At 43.2% G+C, this 23,888-nt stretch overlaps 1 protein-coding gene across 1 annotated transcript in view; it reads left to right on the forward strand.

The window, feature by feature from the left end:
• Positions 1 to 22,547, forward strand: part of nrg3a (neuregulin 3a) — a gene marked incomplete at both ends in the record, with an annotated part of 264,900 nt that extends 242,353 nt beyond the window's left edge. Inside the window, 5 exons of the mRNA XM_079730633.1 lie at positions 2,045 to 2,147; positions 9,556 to 9,682; positions 16,750 to 16,862; positions 18,910 to 19,071; positions 21,863 to 22,547. Of these exons, the coding sequence (XP_079586759.1) occupies positions 2,045 to 2,147; positions 9,556 to 9,682; positions 16,750 to 16,862; positions 18,910 to 19,071; positions 21,863 to 22,547 (1,190 nt within the window). The remainder of the gene's footprint in view (positions 1 to 2,044; positions 2,148 to 9,555; positions 9,683 to 16,749; positions 16,863 to 18,909; positions 19,072 to 21,862) is intronic.
• Positions 22,548 to 23,888: the final 1,341 nt, after the last annotated feature.

Consider the following 23,888-nt stretch of genomic DNA (forward strand, 5'->3'; position numbering starts at 1 on the left):
CATGCCTGCGTGTGTCTGTTTATGTGAGAGAATATATCAGTGTGTGTGTGTGTGTGTGTGTGTGTGTGTGTGTGTGTGTGTGTGTGTGTGTGTGTGTGTGTGTGTGTGTGTGTGTTTGTGTGTGTTTGTGAGAGAGTATGCCCGTATTACACTGTGTGTGGGTGTGTATGTATGTGTGCGTCCAATGTGATGATCATTACCTGGGGATGTTTAGGGAGTAACATTCTCAGTATGAATGCTATAAAAGAAGGCTTCATGCTACCAATGACTTCTTCTCTCTTTCTTTCTTTGTCCGAAACCCTTCATCCGTTTCCATTCAAGCGTGGTGAAGTTTGACCTACAGGTCTCTAGCTAACTCTGAACGCTGCCATTAGGCGCTCAGGTCTGCTCATCGGCCAGATCTTTACAGCCAAAGGAATACACAGTATGACCTCTGACCCTGAGTGGAACTCTCTCACTCTAAAACTCTCTTTTTCTCACTCTCTTTTCCATTTGTATTGATATATTCTCATCAAGAGAGTGTGTGTTGCTACGCTGTGTTGGTCAGTCTACGGCCTGGTCCTGTGTGTGGATACAGTTTGAACACTATATATAACTATAGACGTAGTGCTTTCCTTATCCCACTCTCTTAGTCCTCATGTCTTCACCCTGAATCTCTGCCCTCTATTCACCTTCCTTTAATCCAAATTCTCATGTTTACAACTTCGACTTGCACCCTCGCTCATTCTCTGGCCGTTCAGTATCCTATGGGAGAAGCCAGAATCTCTTTCTCATAGTATAATTATGTCTAACGAGCCCATTTGATGATTCAGGTTCATTAGGGGGCATCAAAACAACTCTTCCTCCAAACACGAGACAGAGAGACAGAGAGGGAGAGGGAGAGTGATAGAGAGAGGGAAAGACAGAGAGAAAGGGAGAGGAAGAGACGAAGATAGAGGGAGAGACAGAGACAGAGGGAGAGGGTGAGGAGTTTGTACAGCCTGAGGATGGCTTGTCTGTTCAGTTAGGTTTGGTGGTATCGAGTGACCTCGCCTCTAAGTTGATGACCACCCAGGTCACAGACTGGATGGAAGGTCGAGAGTGGATAAAACAATGTTCAAAGCACGACGGTCGTGTGTCTGCAGCGACGGTGCCTCTTGAGCAGTGGAAGATTTAGTGAATGCTTGATCATTTAGAATATAGTATCTTTACTTTTACTTTGATATGATATGCGGACTGAGCGTCTAGGTAAGGATTCAAAGTGTATTTCCTTTAAACCCCAGATACACCACATTTGACCCAATCTCCACAACATCAGCAACACACACCTGTCCTCCTTCTCAAGGACTGGAGACCCTGTTTGGTTTACCTGTGCTTGTAGAGCTTCACAAGGCTACTCTGGTTAACTTGTTCTTTAGGTAGCAGAGCAGCTCCAATTCCACTCCCCTCATGGTGTTTTCCCACGCTAACATTACTTCATGCTAAGGTTTCCTTAATATGACGTAGCACAACACAGGGGCTGTTTGAGTCAATAAGAATGTGAGGCAGTGTTTGAGAATTGCAAATGGTTACTTGTGTAACGTTAAGGGCTCTTGAGTTGATGGTTCAATTTATTTTGGATAATAATCATGTCTTGTAAAAATCACAGTGTCACAAATACAAACTGATGCAGGGCAGCTCAGGAGAGCAGTTGCATTGTAAATGGTTGCTAGATGATTTTAAATGGCATTTTGGGTTCTTGTCTGCGTAGTAGGAATCTCAAAACCATGTTTAATTCCGTGTGAATATTAACTCAGTTTCCTTGTGCATAATAAATGGTGCCTCGGTGGACCTGCATATATTTACATCCATATTCTTACACAGAGAGTTTTAATGGTTGTACAACATCACGTTGACGCTCTTCTCTCCATATCATCATCGCTGTGTCCACGCCCCTGTCACGCTTGCCAGCAAACACGCGCAGGTGGACCCACGGGGGTTTGTTCTGTGTGTACTCTCTCACTGCTGATGAGTCTGTTGTTCAAACATTCATGTGACCTCTTCTTTTCCCCCTTCTGTGTTGCAGAGAGCAAGGAGGTGTACAAGAGACAGGTCTTGTCCATCACATCTATCGCCATGGCGATCAGCCTCCTGGGCACCCTGTGTATGGCCCTCTACTGCCGCAACAAGTTAGTAGACGAAACCACACAAAAAAACACAGAGACACACACACTCACACCTTGGAAGCCCCCGACACACACGTTGACCACATAAAAAAGAAATAGAGATGTTTCATTGCAATAAGACGTGTTTTGTACTGATACCCTTGGTCCTGTCAAATACCGACAATAACACAAGATACAAGAGCTGTTACAGTTTGTGGTTGTCACCGGGGCCCTGTAGACGTTCATTGCTCGACATAACCAAACAAGGTCAACCAATCTTGGACGTCCATGCGTCCGGACTCTCTTTCTCTCTCGCTCTCTCTCTCTCTCTCTCCCCTCCCTTACTACCGGTTCTTCTTCCAACATCCCCCACTCAATACGGTTAAGTAACCGTATGAATGGCATACTAACATGTCCATCAATTCGTGTCTGCTGCAACATTGGAAAGCTTGCCAAGCCTAAGACTGATTGTTTCCCTTTAGAGGGGACAGGTCAAACCTCCAGTACTAAACGGCAGTCAGTCATCTAGAGGAGACGGGGCATGAGAACAGCCCCTGATAGATGCCACTGTAATTCTACGCTTCCTGTGGAAAATAGGGATGTGAGTGAGTGAGCCAGTAAATGACAAGATAATCGCATCGACACATGATGGACAGCCCATCTCCAATAGAGACATAATTGAGTCTGGTATAATACCTTTTACCTGTGAGAGGTTGCATGAAGACTCTGAGGGAAAAACGTGCATGCACATTTAATGGAGGCATAATAAATTACGCAAAATATTTAGAGTTGCTATTTACAACAGACTAATGTGTGTTCAGCGGGGCGAACTGTGTTGGTTACGACCCAGGTTGGGTAGGACGAACAGGAGAGTCTGTATACTGCAGAGCTAATGGGGATCTCATGCCCCACCCGTATACAGCTTGGTAGTACAAGTCGCAGAAGCATCTAGCGTCCGCCTCAGGGAAGCCTGGCGCGTCAAGCCTCCGGCACGACGGAAATACCCCTGGCGTGACAGAAGCAGGAACAACGAAGAAACAATAACAACCTTAACCTAACCTGAACCCTAACCGCCACCCCTTAACCTAACCTTAACCCTAACCGCCACCCCTAAACCTAACCTTAACCCAAACCACCACACCTAAGCCCAACAATAACCCTATTTGTAATCACTAAACCTAACTGACTATAGATGACTTATAAGCTAATGAGGTAATGGTTTATAAGATTGTGTATAAAGCATGATTTATAAGCTATTTACGATGTGTGATCAATGCTTGATAAACAAATAAATAATGCAGCAATTAATGGTAACAATGGAAGGTAGTTTGAATGCATTATTTAAGTGTTTTGTGTGAGCTTGTCTCTAAATAAGGCACAGATTAGTATCTGTGCCTTACTTGGCGTTTATAAATAACATTTAAAGGCTGGAAATGCCTCAAGTACATTTGCATAAGTTGCATTACTCATACTAGTCTCAGAAGTATATTCTTAACAGAAAAGAATGAAAATGGACACAAAGTAACACAGGAAATAGCAAGATGTATTGTTAAAACAGAAAATAGCAATATTTGGTAAAATACTCCAAACAAAGAACACATGACATACATTGAACACAACACACACATTGCATTGAATAAAAAAAAAAAAAGACTTCTGACATCTTTGAATTTCATGAATCAATCAACCAAATCCGCCATCACAGTGCTTCTTTGCAAGCTATTCGTTCCCCTCAGTGGCCTATGGTCTAGGACCGCTCCTTGTGGGACATCCAGGCCCTCTCAGTGGGCCCCGTGGTGGGGGCCTCCACACCCCCAGCTGTGGGTGAGGGTGTGACGATGGCCCATCTGTCACCCATAATTGCTGATCCAGGCCTCACATGACGGGCATCAGGAGGACTCGATGTCTTCGAGTTCCCAACTCCACGAGACTTTAAAGAGGCGTTCCAGATGATCCCTCTTGATGCATCACAGCCCAAAATCCCGCCTCTTTCTGTTCCACCGACCAGCCTTTCCTCTCCCACACTGATAGGGAAGACAACCAGACAAGAGAGAAAGACTAAAAATGGGTGAAATGTTTTAACAATCATAATTATACAATTATATTTTCATTGTAATGGTACTACACAATTAAATTATTATTTTTCTAAAGTTTACCATTTTTAGAAGGCTTGTTGCTTTAACATGCCTATATTTTGAGGCGATAACTCCTCTCATCTATCTCAATGAACGCTCATCTTCCCCCACCCTGCTGGCCTCTGTGCCTTCTCATTGGTTCAGCGGCTGTGACACAGACCTCCCTCAGTTCTGTGGCTAGCTTGCTAAGGGATGCTGAACTGGCTGAAACTCTGTCATCCATCATTTTAAATCAGTTAATTTCCAATCTTTGTTGTCCCCCGAGGGGAAATTTGATTTACAATAGTAGGTAAAACCACAGACATAACATAAAAAGGACATGGGACATTAATCAGAACAATAACATCAAACAGCCAAAGAAAAAACATATCTGTTCGGATACTACTGTTAAAATTAGAGGAAGTAGTAGTAGCAAAAGCATTAGAATTGTAGCGATAATAAATTGTTTTGAGCAGGACAGTCTGGTAATCTGACATCATCCTACACACTGATTTAATATCCAGCAGTAAATTAAAAAGAAGACCAATAGAAAGGTAAATCAAATTGAGCGGGCCATGTGTATTTCATTATGAGATTATTAGTCTCCTTTTACATGAGCTGCATCCAGTCTTCATGTCTTCATGTCCATGTCTTCAGATCAACCTTAGCCTGACTGAGATTTGTTCTGCCTTTCCTCTATGTTCTGCTTGTCAACACATGATAATGAAAAAAGGAATAAAATCAAAAGATGTCTACATGCCCCACCACCTCCAACCCAACCACAAACACTACCTTCGATGGACATAACGTTTATTGCGATAAGGGAAAATGTGGAAACAGATTTGTCCAGTAGTCTCTGAAATGACAAACTGGGTCAAAGGGTATTCAGAGCTGGTCACAACCAGACACCAGCAGGGACATGGATGTCCCTTAGCTGCCACAGTGGTGAGTATGCTTGTTGTTTTCTGACTCACATTAAGGGTGATAGGTTGCTAAGCTATTTAACCTTCTAGCAAACTGTAAACTTGTATTCCATTCAACATAATGAAACCATGTTTCACCAAGCATGATGCAGAAAAGGTTTAGGGACAATTTAATTCATAACTTTACATTGGGACAGGCAGCTTCCTTCAGGTGAAAAGGCTTGCTTTGAAAACGTGAATACTAGTGCTTAAAAGTACGGCAAACCGGCCGGATGACAATAAGATTTTGTCACTGTTTGGCAAAGGAATATGTCTGGACTTTATTTAGATTAGAAAGATTGCTTGTGTGTAACCTATATAATACATGCATGGCCCTTATAGCATTGCACCATCCCTGTTTTACTGTTGCTATGTAAGATACGTGCGTAACACTGGTAACGGTTAGACTATTTTTGATGGCATGGCCCTACTCTTCCTCTGATTGCCACAGCCTGACAATAGAGTTTCACATGTGGGTCTTGCTGAAAGAACAGGAGGTTTATGCTGTTCTCCTGTCTTCGGCAAATTATACAGGAGAAGTTCTTCCAGTAAACATTCTGCTATAAAGGCTTTAGGAAGTCAGGTGACATAGAATAAAGAGCTACAAAGTGCATGTAGGGAGGAGGTCATGGTAGCTGAAGGGGTCAAACACAGCACTTTCCCCAAGGAGACCAGGGTTCATCCTGTATTATTTTGGACATTATTGACTCATTCGATTTCAGTTGCAGTTTTGTTAGGGTTAGGAAACACAACTGTTTGGTAAGGTTTAGGTAGCACAGCTGTTAAGTTAGGTTTAGGTAAAACAACTGTTTGGTTAGGTTTAAGCAACATAACTGTTTGGTTAGGTTTAGGTAACATAACTGTTTGGTTAGGTTTAGGCAACAAACTACTTGGTTAGGTTTAGGCAACATAACTACTTTGTTGGATTTAGGCAACACAACTACCTGGTTAGGTTGAGGTGGCAAACTAATTGGTTAGGTTTAGGAAACAAACTACTTGATTAGGATTAGGTAGGGTGATGAATGGTTTAGGTTAAGAGTTAGATGGTTTGTCAGGTAATATGTTAGATGTTGGATATTAAGGTAGAGTTCGATGGATTATATGCTTTTTCTCAACCTCTGACACTACGGTGATAGGGTTAAGGTTAGGGTTAGGGTTAGGGCTGTGGACAAACGGAATCCATTGTAAAATAGACTCAGTTGAACAATTGCTAGACAGTAGAACAGCCCCCATGTCCTTCCATAAACTCCTGCTCTTTCAGCGGGGCCTCCTGACATCGTCAGGCTAAGCCAATCAGAGGCAGAGCATAGCGAGTCATGCATTCGCCAACCAAGAAAAAACTAGTGAAATCACTCATGGGCAGTGGCATAGTTGAACCGAATTGAGTTATTGAGGGATTTAACAGGCTGTGTTGTTGCCTTTGCAGATAAGCTTAATTGAATGTTTTAGATTAATTTAGCAAGGAACAATTATATTGTATAGGTGTGCCCCTGTCCCCTACTGCACCGCTCACAGCCAGAAGAAGAGCATTGGAGCTGGGTTGTACTGGCCGAGGGTAGAGGGGAAATAGGAGAATGTGCTGACTAGGAGAGCGACTATAACAGTTGGCATTTGGTAAAACCAAAAATAAAGTCCTGAGATAAATTATTCAGTTGAGTCTTATTTCGAGTTAGGCACGGTGCTCTAGTACGTTACAAGGGTGCATGCATATGTGTGTCTCTGTGTCATATGGTGTGTACCTCATATTTTCATTTGTATCTATTGTACAGCTCTAAAAAAGGCTGGTGCCATCCAGCCAATCCGCTGATTCTGATACGTCTGACTCTATGTCTACATCGGAGGAAGAAGAAGAAGAAGAAGAAGAAGAAGAAGAAGAAGAAGAAGAAGAAGAAGAAGAAGAAGAAGAAGAAGAAGAAGAAAGCTACCACTTAGCTCTGCTCTGCTGTACAATTCCTCTTCTGACATCACATGACAAAGCATAAACGATAGTTGTCTAACTAACAAGTTGTACCAGCCTGCTAAACCATCTGGATCTCTTGGTTGTAATCATCATGATCTTGGCTCTTATAAATCCAGCACTCAGAAACTGAATCCGAGTGGTGACTTGCAAGCTTGAAATTATTTTGTGTGTTGTGTGTGTGTGTGTGTGTGTGTGTGTGTGTGTGTGTGTGTGTGTGTGTGTGTGTGTGTGTGTGTGTGTGTGGGTGTGTGTGTGTGTGTCTGTGTGTGTGTGTGTGTGTGTGTGTGTGTGTGTGTGTGTGTGTGTGTGTGTGTGTGTGTGTGTGCGTATGCATGGGTGTGGGTGTGTGTGTGTGTGTTTGCGTTTGAGAGAAGGGGAGAGAGAGAGTGTGTGTGTGTATGTGTGTGTGTGTGTGTGTGTGTGTGTGTGTGTGCGCGCGTGTGGGAGGGAGGATGTCTACTGCCTTCAAGCATGTGGGGGTGGATAGGAGCTGTTCATTGCGGCACCTGGAAAGAACAAGTCCTCCTCAAAAATGATAACAATCAGTTGAAACTTGCCGTGTCTGCCACAGAATGGGCCCATGTAGTTCTGTTGGATGTGGTAATAGGGGGCACAATTAAAGCCAAAGAAGTTCAGAAGGCTGCTGCCTATTAGGAAAAAGTGAGCTCAGGGCTGGCAGACATGAGTTCTGCTTTATGAAAGATTTATGAAAGGTTGAGAGTTAACATTACATTGTCTTGAATTTCCGGGTTTGTATTTTGTACAGGTGTAGTGATCGATTTTCTCGATTAACAATACCTAACGCTATTTTCTGTGCTAAAGCTAGGGTAAGAAACAGTTTTAGATATTATTTTCATATTGAATCATTTAATTTGGCCAAAATGAAATGAGCGGTTGGCCTGTTTGTCTGCCTACCTACCTGTCTGTCTACCTACCTAACTGTGTGCAGTTACTGCACATGATCGGTCTTCCACAAGGCAATGCAGACATGTAGCTCAAGCAAGCAAGCTATTGGCTTTAGGGGGATGCCAAAAGGGACGGGGGGATTTCTTTGGTAGTATAGTTTCACAATCTATCTGGCTGGGTTCCCCAAATTGCCTTTCCTAGCTTTAACAATAAGTATAGCTATTTTCTGTGTAAGCAATAAATACTGATACCTTACTTACAAACGGTTCTTTCTATTGTGTCCGTTTTCTTATTTTTCTGTTGAGAAACTAATTATGAGACTTGTTTGGACTCAAATTGCCGCCATAGTACGAACGCATTCTTCTGCTGCACGCGTGGCCTCTTAGTAGAGCTGTCGGGGTACCAGGCAGCGAATAGCAAAAAAGCACTGTTCGGTTTTGTGAGCTTTATTTGGTGTAACTTTTTAGTTATCCCAGAGGAGTAAATTCAATTCAAAGCACATAAGTACTAAGAGAAACCGGCCGGAGAGAGAAAGAACTGTGCCTTGCTCAGCGGCTCTCCTATCTCTAGGAGTTGGCACAGCCAATGAGGAACAGGGAAGGCACCTACTAAATAACAAATAGAAGGTTTTGCATTCGCACATGTGCTCATCTCTAGCAAAGTGTTCTTCTGGTGGAAAGCCAACAGAGACCAAAAAAAATGTGCTTTGTTGGTGAGTTTTAATAGTCAACTTCCCTGGAAACAAAACACAGAAGCGATTTAAAATCTTTTTCAAGATCAAGAATGCTTCAAAGTACAGTTGAAGCAGGGAAAGAGGGCCAGAAGATTCAGTTATGCATGCATATGTAATATGATTAAAAAAAGGTATTTTGGTTTATCCTCAAAATAGATTCTCAGCGATATTCAATTTATTTTGGGGACAGAATTTAAGGCTTAGCTTACTTAGTCTATTCGTTTTTGCTGACGCTTTCAATCTGAAACGCATTACTGCCTTTCAAAAGCCCACGTGCAGGTGCTGTTATAGAATGGAGGAGAACTGAAGTGGAGTTAATTGAGTTAATTGATCCTGGTCAAATATAGACCTTTGAGAAATAAAACAAAAATAGAAAAAATGGGCATACCTGTTTTGGAAATGGATGCTTTTAATTAATTTGTTATTATTTTTATTTAGTTATGCTAAATCATGTGTGGCGCATACGTATATATCTATCTATAGATATTCATGCATAAACCATTACACACTCAGTGGCCTTTGTTTTCTCACCATCTCAATGAAGGTGTCAAATGTGTAAATCAATGTCATTGGGAATGTGTTTAGACCTGGGAAATGTTTGTCTTTTGTGATGCTCGAGTGAACAGGGAGCCAACCTTTCACCCAAATGTGTGTCTGCGGAAGCTAGGCTAGGATAGGCTAAAGCTCTACCTGTATGACAATCTCTCTCTCTCTCTCTCTCTCTCTCTCTCTCTCTCTCTCTCTCTCTCTCTTTAAGGAGACGCAGGGAGAAGCTCCAGGCTCATATAAAGGAGAGCCGCATCGTGAAGAACTACAGCGGCCATGCGACCAGCGCCCTGGACCCCAAGGCTAGGGCGCCCGCCAACAACATGCAGATGCACAAGGTGAGGGCCGTACACACCTTGTTGTCTTGGCGACGGGAAGAGGGCCCTCTTCTTGTTCATCATCCACAGTCTGAAATCCAGAAGCATGTGAATGAAGCATATAGAAAGATCTGCTCTGCACAGAGGTACTCAAATGCAAAATACACGTTTGCCGCAATGCATCTGCAACTTGGGGTACGATAACAGCTCTTGTCCGAATCAAACAATGGAGCTGTGGGAGGGGTTATAGCCTGAATATACAAACACAACAGGGAGAAAACAGACCAAGAAACACCAAGCATGAATGTCTTCTCCTGCCCTGAGTTACTCATTAAAGTGTTGAGTGCTGTAACTTTGCATTTCTCCAGCCAGTCCTGTGGCATCCCTTGCCCACGTGCGTGCGGGGCCAAGGAGGTTATTAAGCTCCAGGCCGAAGCCCTCGTTTCTTCTTTGGCAGTTATTTAATCCGATTGACTGATTCTTCTTTATTGAAGTGTCCTGTAGCCATACAGGTGCCAAGCACATAAGGGCATATACAACACTATTACAAACATGAGTGGCAGTCAAAAGCACATTCTTTATTGTACAGATTGATCAAAGATAATCCATTTATCATCACACATCCACGTGCCGCACAGAAAATCTTAATCAGTCACTCTGACTTCTCCTCCAAGCTCTTTATAGAGGTGTTGATATTGTTTTGACTTGCTGCTAACAGTTCTTGCGATGAAGTCTTTAATGTGTGGTAATTAACCTCATTTATGAAGTTGAAGGCCCTGTATAAGGATGAGTAGGTCCTACTCAACCTACATAAGTATTGTACATGACTATCAAACAACGCTCCCCTACCAATGACTAGACAGCATCCTCTCCAGCTCAAGGGTCAGTCAGAGCGGTGTGGCGCCACATGAAGCGGCCTTGTCCTCTCATCATCCACTTTGATTTGTCGCCGTCTCACAATGGCATCGATGAAAAATGGCCCCAGCTAAAGACTTTCAGCAGGCAGAATATTATATCATCGGTATATCGGTCTGACTGGGTTTGTTGTCTAGACACAACTCTTGAGTGGTTGTATCCTTTATGAGAAGTAAAGAAAAGTCCCTTGACGTTACCTTTCTAGGTCAGTGAAGGGCCTAAAATATCATACCGAGATGCCTGCCTATCAGCACGAAAGCACAGAATACGACAATGGAACAACGGATGGAGGTATTCTCTTGTCTGTTCAAAAGTAGATCGTAATATGTCCTCCCCTGTCTGAGCTGGTCCTTGCTTTATTAGCATAAGCTCAAATCATGTTTTTACGAGCCCTGCAAAATCTATTCTTTGGAACAACAGGCAAGGTTAATATTTACTCCTGTTGCTATTTAAAACGCTGTCTCCATTATTTATTCATCTTCAGAAGAGCCCCATTGGGATCAAATGCACATTTACCCAACTTCTTTATATTCAGCCAACTCAAACAGAATCACATTGATTCATGTCTGTAGGCAATCAATAAGAAACATTTTCATATTGCATACTAACAAGTTTGGGACTGGTGGTGTTTGAGGTATAGACACACACATGCAAGTATTCCCGTAAAGACCACTGGGATGCTACACATGCTAGCTCAAAATGCAAACAATGTATTTAATTAGATCTGTTTATTTTAATGCAGATGGCTCCTATTGGAAAACCATATTCCAGAATTGATACAGCAAATATAAAACCCTTTAACAGCAGAATTTAACCAGACCGAAAGGTTGGATTCACTCCTTGAGATCCTTTGGCTCCAAATCAATCAGTTGCATTTTGCATGAGGTCGGCAACGAGACACGACACATCCATCTATAATCCCTCTCACCGCAATCTAACTACTAAATAGTACATTTTAACTGGAATACTGCAAAGGTGTGGATACAGACAGACAGTGGTCAATTACTTGAAGTCTGCGACTATGGCCGTGGGGAATTTTGGGCGAAGTTATTTGATTAGGCTGTCATTATCAGTGAAGTTCCCTGCGTTGGGGGACAGGGAGGTGCGAGCCTATCAGGAATGCTAGAGATGTTCCATATCACCAGTGGGCCATGACCAGCCATGCATAATCAGAGATGCTCCATTTCTCCCACAAACCAAGGTCATCCCACCATGCCCGGCTGCACAATCCACTCATGCTCGGACTGTGTGTGTGTGTGTGTGTGTGTGTGTGTGTGTGTGTGTGTGTGTGTGTGTGTGTGTGTGTGTGTGTGTGTGTGTGTGTGTTTGTGTGTGTTTCTCTCTCTCTTTTGTGCAGCCCCCTGGTGATACACCACTAAATTAAGCCCTTAAAAGGACCACATCCCTCCCTCTCCTTTCATTATATTTTAACATCCATTACACAGGAAATATTTAGAACTTGCACTTGCACACACACAAGCACTTACACACATACACACACCAGCACATACACACACTAGCATGGACACAGTTAATCACGCACAGACTCGAGCCTTCAGAGTGCCGTTAATACATGTCAGAACCTGCTGGTGTGTCCTTGTGGGCCAGGAGGAGGCCGTTACTGCAACATGGGAATGGAGTGGGGCGCCGTTAGACAGAGATGAAGGGTGGCTGTTGGGGCGCTGGGGCGGTTGTAGCACAACATAAAACCAACCGCCGTGTGACGCATGTGCACCACCTGTTTCTCTCGTATCTCCGTCTCCCAGCAATTCACCGCATTCAAAGTGAACTCGACAACAAGCCTCCTCCGTCAAGAGGAGTCAACGACAGCGGGAGACTCGGAATCGGGTTAATGAAGAACAAGGATCCAAAGCGCCTCGCCACAGTAACGAGATTGACTAGTTAGTGAAGAGCGCCGGCGAGTTGTTGGACGCGACTCAGGTTACTCGGCGATAAGGGCCAGGAAGCACTAATCTAATCCTTCTTCTCCCAGCCTCATAATCACTTGACTGCTTTACATGAACTCTGGAGTCCCACGCAGCAGGACGGCGAGGTCTCCCTGTTTTTTGTATCGCAATCACAATAATGAACGTGGTCGGCGGGAACAGCGGCGGTAATTAGCAGCTCGGCTCGGGTGCTGATATGGTGTGAGAACGGCAGAAGAGATGAGGGAGGCTTTAGTCATGGAGGCACAGATGGCAGACTTGGGGAGAGAGAGAGAGAGAGAGAGAGAGAGAGAGAGAGAGAGAAAAAAAGAGAGAGAGAGAAGGAGGGAGAGAGAAGGAGAGAGAGAGAGAGAGATGTATGTATGGATGAATGAATTAATGTATGTGTGCACCAGTGTAAGTCCCACCTTCCTCGTATGGCTCAAGTCAAATTCTGTGATAACTTCCCAGTGCACATATAAGTGGAGAGATTAAGCTACTTGAAGTTACTCTTTTGAAGTTTATTTTCCTCTGTGTCCTGACTCCCGTTATGAGGTCCTGTCTCCAGGACCAGTAAACCGCTTCCTATTACTTCCCCATGAGGAGGGCTAGCTGTTGTTTTCCCCTCTTCAATGCCTCCCTTTGCCAAGTCCCGCCACGCTGACCAGAGCTGGTCAACTTCTGCTTATCTACAAAAATGCAATTCTTTCTACCAACAATCCCATCCGTTTCATCCCTTTAATTATTCTGTATTTGAATCTATCCACTCTGGTGACCAGCTTCACACACATACCGCTGACAGTGTTGCCAGATTGGGCCAGATTTCCTACCCTGGAATGGATCAACAGCACAAGTGAAATAAAGACCATATCAGAGACCCCAGGTCGAGCTCAATAGGTGGGCTTAAGCTGTCTGTTGGAAATGTCACTGGTTCCAGGACCACATCTGATCCTGACCAAAAGTAAGCCTGGAGACCGTCCTGATCCCGGGAGCTCACATTGTGTTGCTCCACGGATCAGTTTGGACCTCCAGTCGCCCACTGTGATTTCAGTGGAGGGGAGTTCTCGCCTTGACAGATCAACTCCTTCAGACAATCAGCGTAAAAAAAAGCATGATGGAATAACAGTGCATTGTTCATATCGGCAAAAACAGATTTTCCGTTCTGCTAGCTACTGCATGCTCTTGTTCTGTTTAATATTTGATTTCTGGAATAACTGCACTTATGGCTGAGTTAGCTCCAATTTGAGCGTTTCGGCCCAGTACTTTACTGTTTTGCTAGCGACAGTCTGTATTTTATGTCGTCAACTACAACTCAGTCCCTGTTTGGCCCGGTTACCTCATCAACCACGACACAGTCCCTGATTGGCCCGGTTACGTCATCAGCTACGACACAGTCCCTGATTGGTCCTGATGACTTGGTAGTCTGGTAATCAATGTGGGCCGCTAGAGGTCAAGACTGGTCCGTGTAGAGACACAGAGTGTGAGCTCAGGTGATCAGGATGGCCTTCAGGCTGGACAAAACCTGCAGCCATGAAGAGAATGTAGAAGCATTTGACTGATAAACAATGTGAAATACAAGTAAATGATGCGTTTCAGCGTATAGAACAAATGCTGCACGGTTTAAATTAGCAGAACAGCAAAATGCACTAGCGGGAACTGACTGAGAGAATCACTTCCAGCAGCGTGTGACAGCGTACGAGGTACGATAAGACAGCTGCTGTTAACACAGTTTGAGTTTGAGTTCCTTTGGATCATCTTCAATGGTTTCAAAATCCTGCCAAACTTGGGAGGTTGTATCTTGATGTTATGTATCCTTCTTGGGAGGGATTGGATAGTGCCACTGCCATTACACAAAAGGGTTTTCAAACAAACAATAAGGACATTTATGGGACGCAAAACACAATACAGCAAATTGCACTCAGAAGATTGTGTCTTCTTCTCTATCTAGAAGTCAAGCAGTGTTGTGGTATCACCCATTTGGCACCCCCATCCTCCCAATTAAATGTCCCACAAGCAAGTCTTGTCGGCACGAGGGTTTGAAGTAGACTAAATTTTAGTTTGTCCCTGGAGAAATAATAGCCCGCTTTCCTTAAGCAAACCTATACATTTACCAGGGCTTGAAAACGATTCCTTTCGATTTTTTCAAATCATTATTATTAACATTGTGAATATTATCCTAATGGTTCTGTTCTTGCATCCGGCTACCCCCTACATATTATTCCTAAACCGGCTCAACATAAAGTAAAAATAAAATAAAATAAAATAAAACTAAAATAAAATAAAATAAAAAACAAAAAAAATAAAAACGGTTAATAATGCATTGATTCATCTCAACTTCTCATATATATATATATATATATATATTCATGAGTCACTTTCTATAAATAGTTTAGTTATTTTTTTTATTTTATGTAAAGTTGGTGTACACATATTTTTCTGTACTTTACATTACATATTTGAAAGACTTAATTTGATTGATTGTTTTTATTTACTGCACAGATTGTTTTATACTAATGTTATGTTATTATATGTGTAATATATTTTGTATTCTCTATCTGTACGATTCTGTTTCGTACATTTAGCAGTGCACCTGTGACAATTCCAGCAATTCCCCCAAGCGATCAATGAAGTACTTACTAATCTGAATGTGGCTTCATTGTAAAGGGCTTTGAGTGGCTGTAGTGGGAGGGGATTGCAGCCCATTCAGTCATTTACCATCTAGTCCTTAATGAGCCAACAGCCGGACCCATTAACCGTAACGATTTCTGGTCCTAGCCCCCCTTTACATCTCTACTTTATTCCTTGCTCTAACGTTCCTCACCATCGTCTTAAACCGGAAGTGGTTTAGAGGAAGTTGAAGGCTTTAAGGAGAGTAAATGTGGGATCATGCATCGTCATAGCAGCAGGGAGTTTTAGAAAAATATGGATATGTATGCCAAATCCCAACTTTTCCTTTTTAAGAACTCATTAGAGGGCTATTTCCCAGTGGTTGCTAATAAGCCGGCCACTTGGTGGGGTGCGGGAGCAGATTTAAGCCAGCATGGTTAAATCTGCCTGCTGTGAGGCGGAAAATGTTGTCACTTTTAAGACTATTAATTCAGTGCCTTTTTGAGGCGCTTTGACGTCACGAGAAAGGGACACTGGGGGGGAGGAGTGCAAGACTGTGTGGAGCTCCGTCTGGGCACTGGTTGACGTTGATAGACGCGTCCAAGAGGGGGTTAAGCGTCTCGGAAACTTGAGCTCTACACGTCCCCAAAACTCAATGTGACCTTACTATAACTTACAGCGCCACTGTGTATGGCGTATTTCAATGACCACATTGTTTATTTTAACGCTCACACAGAGCACTAGCTTTAAAAGTACAATCATAAATTTACTTTGGGTTTTTACCATGGCGATTAGATGTCCCCCCTCCTTCCTAGAAACTCATAGGACAACTCATAGGCCTACCCTGTTATTAAATGAACCTGTCCGTCAACAACGCTTTCTGGCCCTTAGTTCAGCCAGAGGTTAGGGTGCAGGGGCCACACGCCCCACCAAGCTCCTGTGTCTTAAATTGAAAAAGAGAGAAATGGGCACGCACAACTTCAAATGAGTCAATGGGGAATGATTCTTACAAATGAGTCAATGGGAAACTAACAGTATTTATTTTTTTTTTTTTTTTTCAAAAGGCCTCTATTTTACCACCAGGTGTGATTATCTCTTACAAGTCGTTTCAAAATATGCCCTGTACTGTGACTTGGTGACCTCATAAGTGGGACCGTCCACCAAGATATATGACGGATAGATCAGTCTAACAGCCTTTCTTCTGCACTGCAGTAGCTGGTAGGCTTATCTATCCATCACACATCTAGGGGGACACTTCCATGTGTGATGTCATTAAGGGGCAGGTCAGATTTTGATACCTCTGAGACAATCCCAGTCAGAGTCAGAGATATAGTATGAACTGCATAATACAATAAGATAAAAATATTACCTTGTAACAAAACTAGTCAAAGACCATACCTGACTCATGGTCACAGACCTAGGGCATGTTGGGTAATGCAGTTCCATGGGCCCATTGAACACTACCGATGACAAATAAAGGTTTAATCCCAAATGATCGGCGTTGTGTTTTAAGCCAACCAACCAGATCTACATACTGAGTGCTCAGCAGCTGCAAAAAAAAGAAAAATCCACCTCCTGTGATTTGTAGATTAACACATTTATATTTCCTATGACTGAAGCATATGTTGTTGTTTTTTACAGTTTTGTAAGCAGTCCAACCATTCTCCACCCCGTGCTGGAGTCTGTGAGTCAGGCTTTGCAAACTCAAAGAGAAAAAACATGAGCAAGGAAAGAGGACCGACCAATCACCACAGGTACCGTTATACACACACACACACACACACACACACACACACACACACACACACACACACACACACACACACACATACACACACACACACAAGATCAACAAAACACCGCAAGTACCATAACACACACGCACACACACACACACACACACACACATACACACACACATGCAAAACACATGATCAACCAAACACCACAGGTACCATTACACACACACATGCAAACACTCACCATGCACAAGAGACCACAGGTATCATTAAATACACACACATACACACACTCGACCAACAAAACACGACAGGTATTGGTGTTCACAAACACACGCACACAGACACACACACACACATACTCACACACAAATACACAACAAACAAAACACAAAAGATATGATTATACACACTCACACAATCACACACGATCACAAGAACACCAAAGGATCCATTATACACACACACGTGTGCCCACACACGCACAAACACACATGATCACCAGAACACCAAAAAATCCATTATGCACACACATGTGTGCGCACACACGCACACACACACACACACTTACACACACACACACACACAGACACACATACACACACACAAACACAGGGCCACATACCGTCCCATCAAACAGATGCCAGTAGGCATCATTTTCAGAGTGCATGTCCCCTGCAGCCAAACCGGTTCTGTGATAGCGCTGATTATTCCAAGAATACACTACTTTTATACACACACTCCCCTCCCATAATCAGCTGAGACCCAGCGAAGAGAGAAATTGAATTATCCACATAATGACTCAGCTGAAACTAATTGTTGATTTATGGGAGAACGGCAGTAATTATAATTAGAGCCATGAACATGTTAATATGCATATCTGTAACTGTTGCGAACAGGCAAGGCGAGAGATGAGAATAAGAGGCACGTGTGTTGATTAGTTCTGTGTGTTGTTATGGGACCTGAGAATCCATTTTGATCCCAGTGAGCTTTTCCAGGCGTCATTTAGTTTCCTGGCATCGCCGCGGAGACGGGTGTGTGCAGTAGCTTCCAATCACTGGAAATGGAAACACTTAACGGAAGACATCGGTTACTTAGCTCAATGCCACCGTGCTGAAACTCTGCCAAGATAAAAAGTCTCCATTCTGTTTTCTTCTTCTTCTTCTTCCTCCCCCATTATAATTAGAATTCAGGATAGAATACATGACAGAGAAAAGGAATTATTTTTTAATTTAAAGGTTTAATTCCCTGCCTTATTTTTTCTATGTACGCACGCTCATACACTTTTAAAAATACTCTCTCACAACACACACACACACACACACACACACACACACACACACACACACACACTCACACACACCGCTGAGCAGAATAGATCGAGGATTGAGATGGCTCCGCTGGTCGGCGGCCACCCACCAGCCAGAGAGGTTGATTAAAGGTGGTTTACAGGTGGATTGGCTCAGGTAGAACTTCTAGGGCTTGACTGGTGAGGTATAGTGTCACGCTCAACGTCTGTGTCCTAACAGCAGAGCCAGACATTGTGATGATCTTCAGAGATCAATGGAGTGCCAGGGGGCTACACTTGTAGATGTGGAAGACAGCACACATCTTCTACTGACAAATGTGTATCATCAGCGTCATAGCATAATTGCCAAGCATAAAAGTCATATTTTAAGGCAAATAGATGACTTAAGCAGATAGTGATTATGGAACGTTAAAAGCACTCTAATTGGCTTAGGATAAAGCCAATGAGGCACAGTGAATCGGCAGCGTTAGTAGAGTGGAGTTTGGTTTGGCCAAATTGTGATTTGGCCAAAATATAACTAAATTATTTAATTAAATCACTGCTCAGCTGACTTAATTGAATTATAGCAATTATGCCATTAGGTTAACGATATTTGTTCTTAACCTAGCCATTCACATGGCTGTATACTTACACTGAGTCACTGTCATTATTAGAATGAAGTTGACTTAAGCAGCTAGCACCTGAATGTATTCATACGTAAACCTAATTATTCCCTTCTTTGTCTGTTCTTATTGATCACTCCCTGTCCTACAGTCCAGACCAGAGATCCCGCGCCGCTCATTGGTCAGCTCCTCGCAAGACATCGCCCATACCCAAGAGGCTGAATCCAATTGGAGGATCCAAATATTCGGGCCCCTCCTACCAACACCTTCAGGAAGTAGAGACATCTGAGAGAGAAATTGATGTGCAGAAGGGGTGAGAATATAAAGGACTTTCAGAAAACCTTGAATTTAAATATCAGAGAACTATAAGCCGTTTTATATTGCTGTTAACAACTGCTGGGTTCCTTTCTACTTATTGAGCCATTTCAATGAGAGGAAAATGCCGCTCGGCGAAGGACAGTAAGCATTGGAAATGTGAAAGGAACCACTTCTGTCAGTGGGATAAAAAATATACACCGCCTGCACATTTGAGTTGTTTTTTCAACCTTTCTGCCTTCGCTCTATCTATCTCTGTCTCCATTTTCCAATCTGCTGAGGCGAGATAAAAACAAGGTTGTGTTATGTGTTGATCTGCACTGCAGTGGCATCAGTTCAAAGAAAAGTAGCTTGGGCCGGCTACGCTGCTGTTAGATTGAAGTAAGACAGCGCGGCGGTGGACACCGCCGGTCCACAGACCCGGTCTGTAATCCAGTCAAATAGACATCGTCATGTCAGGCTGGGGCCCCTGCTGAAAAGAGTGAGATGGAGAGAGAGAGAGAGAGAGAGAGAGAGAGAGAGAGAGAGAGAGAGAGAGAGCGTTTAAGAGAGAGAGAGATTGAGAGAGCATGAGAGAGAGCGAGAGGGAGATTGACAGTGATTGAGAGGCAGCGAAAGAGAGAGCAAGAGCTTGTCTGTTTGTGCGTGAATGTAAGATAAAATGTTTGCACGGATGTATATATATAAATGTTTAAATAAATACATAAATTCATAGGTAGATAAACCAATCCATCAAATAAATCAATGCAAAAAGCTGTTCTCTTTAATTGGGGGTACATGATTTATCAGTGTTTGTGTGACGACGGCCACTCCCTGCCCTCTCCGTCATTTCAACCCACACAGTCATCTTTTCCCTCATTTAATTGTGTTTGAACAAATCAAAAGAGGGATTTGGCTGTTAATGTCATCTTGGGAATTGCTGACATGCTTTGCATGCTGCATGCTCTCACTCTCCTCTCCAGCAATATCTGCAAGACTCTCTGCTTCTGCTCTCCCACTATCTCTCTATGTTCCTCTTCGTCCTCTCCCGTCGGCTCTCTCTCTCTATAGAACAGCCACCGTCCCCAAACTGGGTTTGATGTGTTGTGTTTTTTATCTCCAGATGAAGACACTACGGCTATAAACCCAGGCTGTAGTGTCCTCTGAAGCTGATCAAAAGCTTCCACACCCACAACTGTCTTTACACGCCTAGATAGAGGCATAAATGTGTGATTACGCTATTACGCAGAGAGGGAGCGAGAGAGACGGAGGCACTGCTGGAGAGAGAGAACGACAGTGGGAGAGAGAGACAGAGAGAGAGTGGGAGAGAGAGAGCGACAGTGGGATAGAGAGACAGAGAGAGAGTGGGAGAGAGAGAGCGACAGTGGGATAGAGAGACAGAGAGAGTGGGAGAGAGAGCGCGACAGTGGGAGAGAGAGAGAGGGAGAGTGGGAGCGACAGTGGGAGAGCGAAAGACAGAGGGAGAGGGGGAGTGAGAGAGTGACAGTGGGAGAGAGAGAGCAACAGAGGGAGAGGGGGAGAGAGGGAGCGACAGTGGGAGAGCGAGAGACAGAGGGAGGGACAGAGGGAGAGTTGGAGAGAGAGGACTCATGTTTTACTATTGATGCGTTGAGAGCAGCCAGCGCTTGTCGAAGGCTATGAATTATTACACAACGATAATGAGGCAGAATGCCGCAGAACGCTCCCTGATTGACGCCCTGATTATGCTCGAGAGGGAGAGAAAAAGAGAATGAAAGAAGGATAGAAAGACGGAAAGATCAATATTAGATGTATCTCTGAGCTCACTGGCTCCCAACACAGTGCTCAGGTTGTGTTGCACCAACAAGTCTCAGATCAGGAATGAATCAAACTGAAATGAGTCTTTATCGACACAGTCAAACTAGTTTTAGTACCCTTCGAAAGAATTCAATTGCCTTGATTAAAAAACGTGAAATTGACCTTGCCGACCCTTTGAGGACGTTGAACACACATATTTCTTTTACAATCCAACTTAATTAGTGCTGAAATTAGAAGGGGTCTGGAAAATAGCTCTCTCTTCATCAGCCTGTGTGTTCCAAGGTTATTATGGTTTAGTTCATTTTGTATAAATATATATATACATTTAAGTTAGTCAGGTTTACTTGTTAGTTTTTGTAATGCTTACTTTTTGTTCAGTTTTATTAGTTTCATTGTTAGTTGTATTACTTTTTCCAATGTGGGCATTTGTCAGGTCCAAGATTTAAAGAAGAAAAGGTTTGTGTAATAAAAACTCACAAAAACATTGTATCATTCAAACAAAAAGTATTTACTTTATTTTTCACAGTATTCACACAGATGAACAACCATCCACAAAAGACAATTTGACAAAAAAAGAAAACTAAAGAAGAAATATCCTCAATCATTTCCGTTCATTTTACTTTCTTTCGTCAACACAGAAAAAAAGATCAGTTTGAATTTATTTTTTTTACAGATAACTTCAATGATAATAACCTTGTTTGTGTGTGCGTGCGTAGGAGTCTTTCTTTCAGAGACTCTCCATCGCCTCTCAGTCTATAAGATCATGAGGTGCCTGCTATGCATGCCTTTGTGAAATGTGTTGAAGAACAAGCGTAGGCGTTCCACGAACATTACGGTTCAGACTAGCACACAAAAGGCATCGTAACCTTTCCTTCAAGGATAAGTTGTGGCAAAGAAGTTTTGTAAACCAAGTTTAGCCTTGCTTGCACTCAAATATCCCTCTTTCTCTTCAGTCTGGCCTATCTGTCTTCATGCATCCCTCCCACCTCCTTCCCTCTGCCTCCCCTCTGCAGATACCAGATGCAGCCAGAGAACTCCAGCAATGACCCGAGGCAGGACAGCTTTCTACGTATGCAAGTTCCCGTTTCCAGGGAAACCACGTTGTCGACTGCGGCAGCGCTGTCCTGGCCGGGGCATGAGGCGGCCTGCTCCGCCAGGCTGCCCCAAGACCGGACCCTCGCCGGCCACATCCGGCCCCCCCGCCCCTCTACTCCTCCGACCTCCTTTCGCTCCTGCTCCGTTCCCATCATCCCGTCCGTCCAGTGTCACCATGACGACGAGGTGTCCTGTATGCAAACCAGCCCCGGCCTGCACTCCTCTAGCGCCGCCCCACCGGCCGTGCTGATCCACTCTCCCGCCAACGCCACGCCTCATCCCGGAGAAGTGAAAGCACGCAATGTGTCGCGTTATTCCCCCTGCTCCGCTGCCATTGGCCGGAAGCAGGAAGAGGTCACCCTGGTGTTGGAGGAGGCCCAACAGCAGCTCCGCGCATTGGCTCTGGCCCATAAGAAGGAAGAAGAAAGCCTAAGCAACAGTTGCAGCGGGTCATTGGTTGTATTTGTGGAGGCCAAGGAAACTGTTTGCTTCTTGAGCCCTTATGGGAGTGGATCCGGCTCGTTGAGTTGTAACGGACCAACAGAGACCCAGTTACTTAGCCACAATCTATCACACAGAGACTTGGGGTACACTGGCCAATGAAAGGACAGGATTTAGGCTATTCCCTATTTTGTTTGACAGTATTTGACAGACTGGTGTTTTTGTCTCAAAATGGCAGACATTTTTGCATCAATGGGACAGAATGGACAATATTGAACTGTGAAACATTTGATTGATGGTGAATCTGGTATTGTGCTGATGTTATGCATTCTGTATGTATACATGGAAACACTGGGGAGGCTGCCTCCTCGCCGAATTACAATATGGAAAAAGAAAAAACATATTTACATGCATTTATTTAAAAATGAGAGACACTTCTGCTTAGACAAAAACAAACCAAATAGTCTGTCAACTCCATGGTGTTTTTAATTGTAAAAAGAATATATAAATATATATATATATAAATATATATGGATATCAATATATGGAATTCAAAAAGTGACCAAGTACAGAGTTGAAGAACAGAAGAATGATTTAATTTTGTTTCATTTCTTGCCTTCTTATTGGTAATAACCACTTCACATTTTCTGACGTGGTTATGACCTTCAATCTTAATATAACCCCATTAAATTGCCCTTCTTGACAACACTTCGAATCACAGTTCTGTGAGCCACAGGACAAAATGGCCATCAATGCAGGTGCCCCCCAAAGACAAATGGCCCTTCATGCCTTTCAAACTTTGTGTTGCGAATGAAATGGCAAACTCCTGTGGCAACAGGCATCACCTTGGATTTGCTGTACAAAATAAAAGTTCCCTGGATGAAAGAAGCAGTGATGGAAATGAAAAACTATAAAGAAAAGATGGAAGAGAAAAAAACACACAAAAGCAATGGACTTCCACAGAGACTTTGATTTGGGAATGCTGATTGCCAATCAATTGTAGTTTATTTTACAAGTTCACACACAAATGCACATGCCCCATAAACTGCTGTCGAGTGTGCTTGTACCCAAGGGGTATGTTTGTTCATGAATGGCAAGAAGGAGGGACTAATGGAGAGACAGAGGGCTATTTGGAAATGAGGAGTTGTGTCTGCCATAGTTTAATTTGTTTTGTTTTTTTATTGTTGGTATCTATGCTGCTTTCAGGGGCTGGTGGGAGGGCAAAACACAAGGATTGGGAGATTCCAGGGTTACATTAAACAATAAATAAATGTCTATGTTGTGTCCTAAGCATTGGCACTTTCTGAGTTTCTGTTTGAGTTTCAAAAAATGTTTTGTGTCAACAACCTCAACCATCACTTAATGGAACCAGAAGGCAAAAGCAGATTTTTCCCAGAAATGTCTTGGCAACACCTAAAAATGAGCAAGTGGTGAAACAAAGTATCATTATGTTTTAGCACAGAAATTCACTTTGCTGTCCAAATAGTTCTTTGAAAATGTGGA

This window comes from Pollachius pollachius, assembly GCF_949987615.1.
Source record: "Pollachius pollachius genome assembly, chromosome: 2".
In the NCBI taxonomy this organism is placed as follows: Eukaryota; Metazoa; Chordata; class Actinopteri; order Gadiformes; family Gadidae; genus Pollachius; species Pollachius pollachius.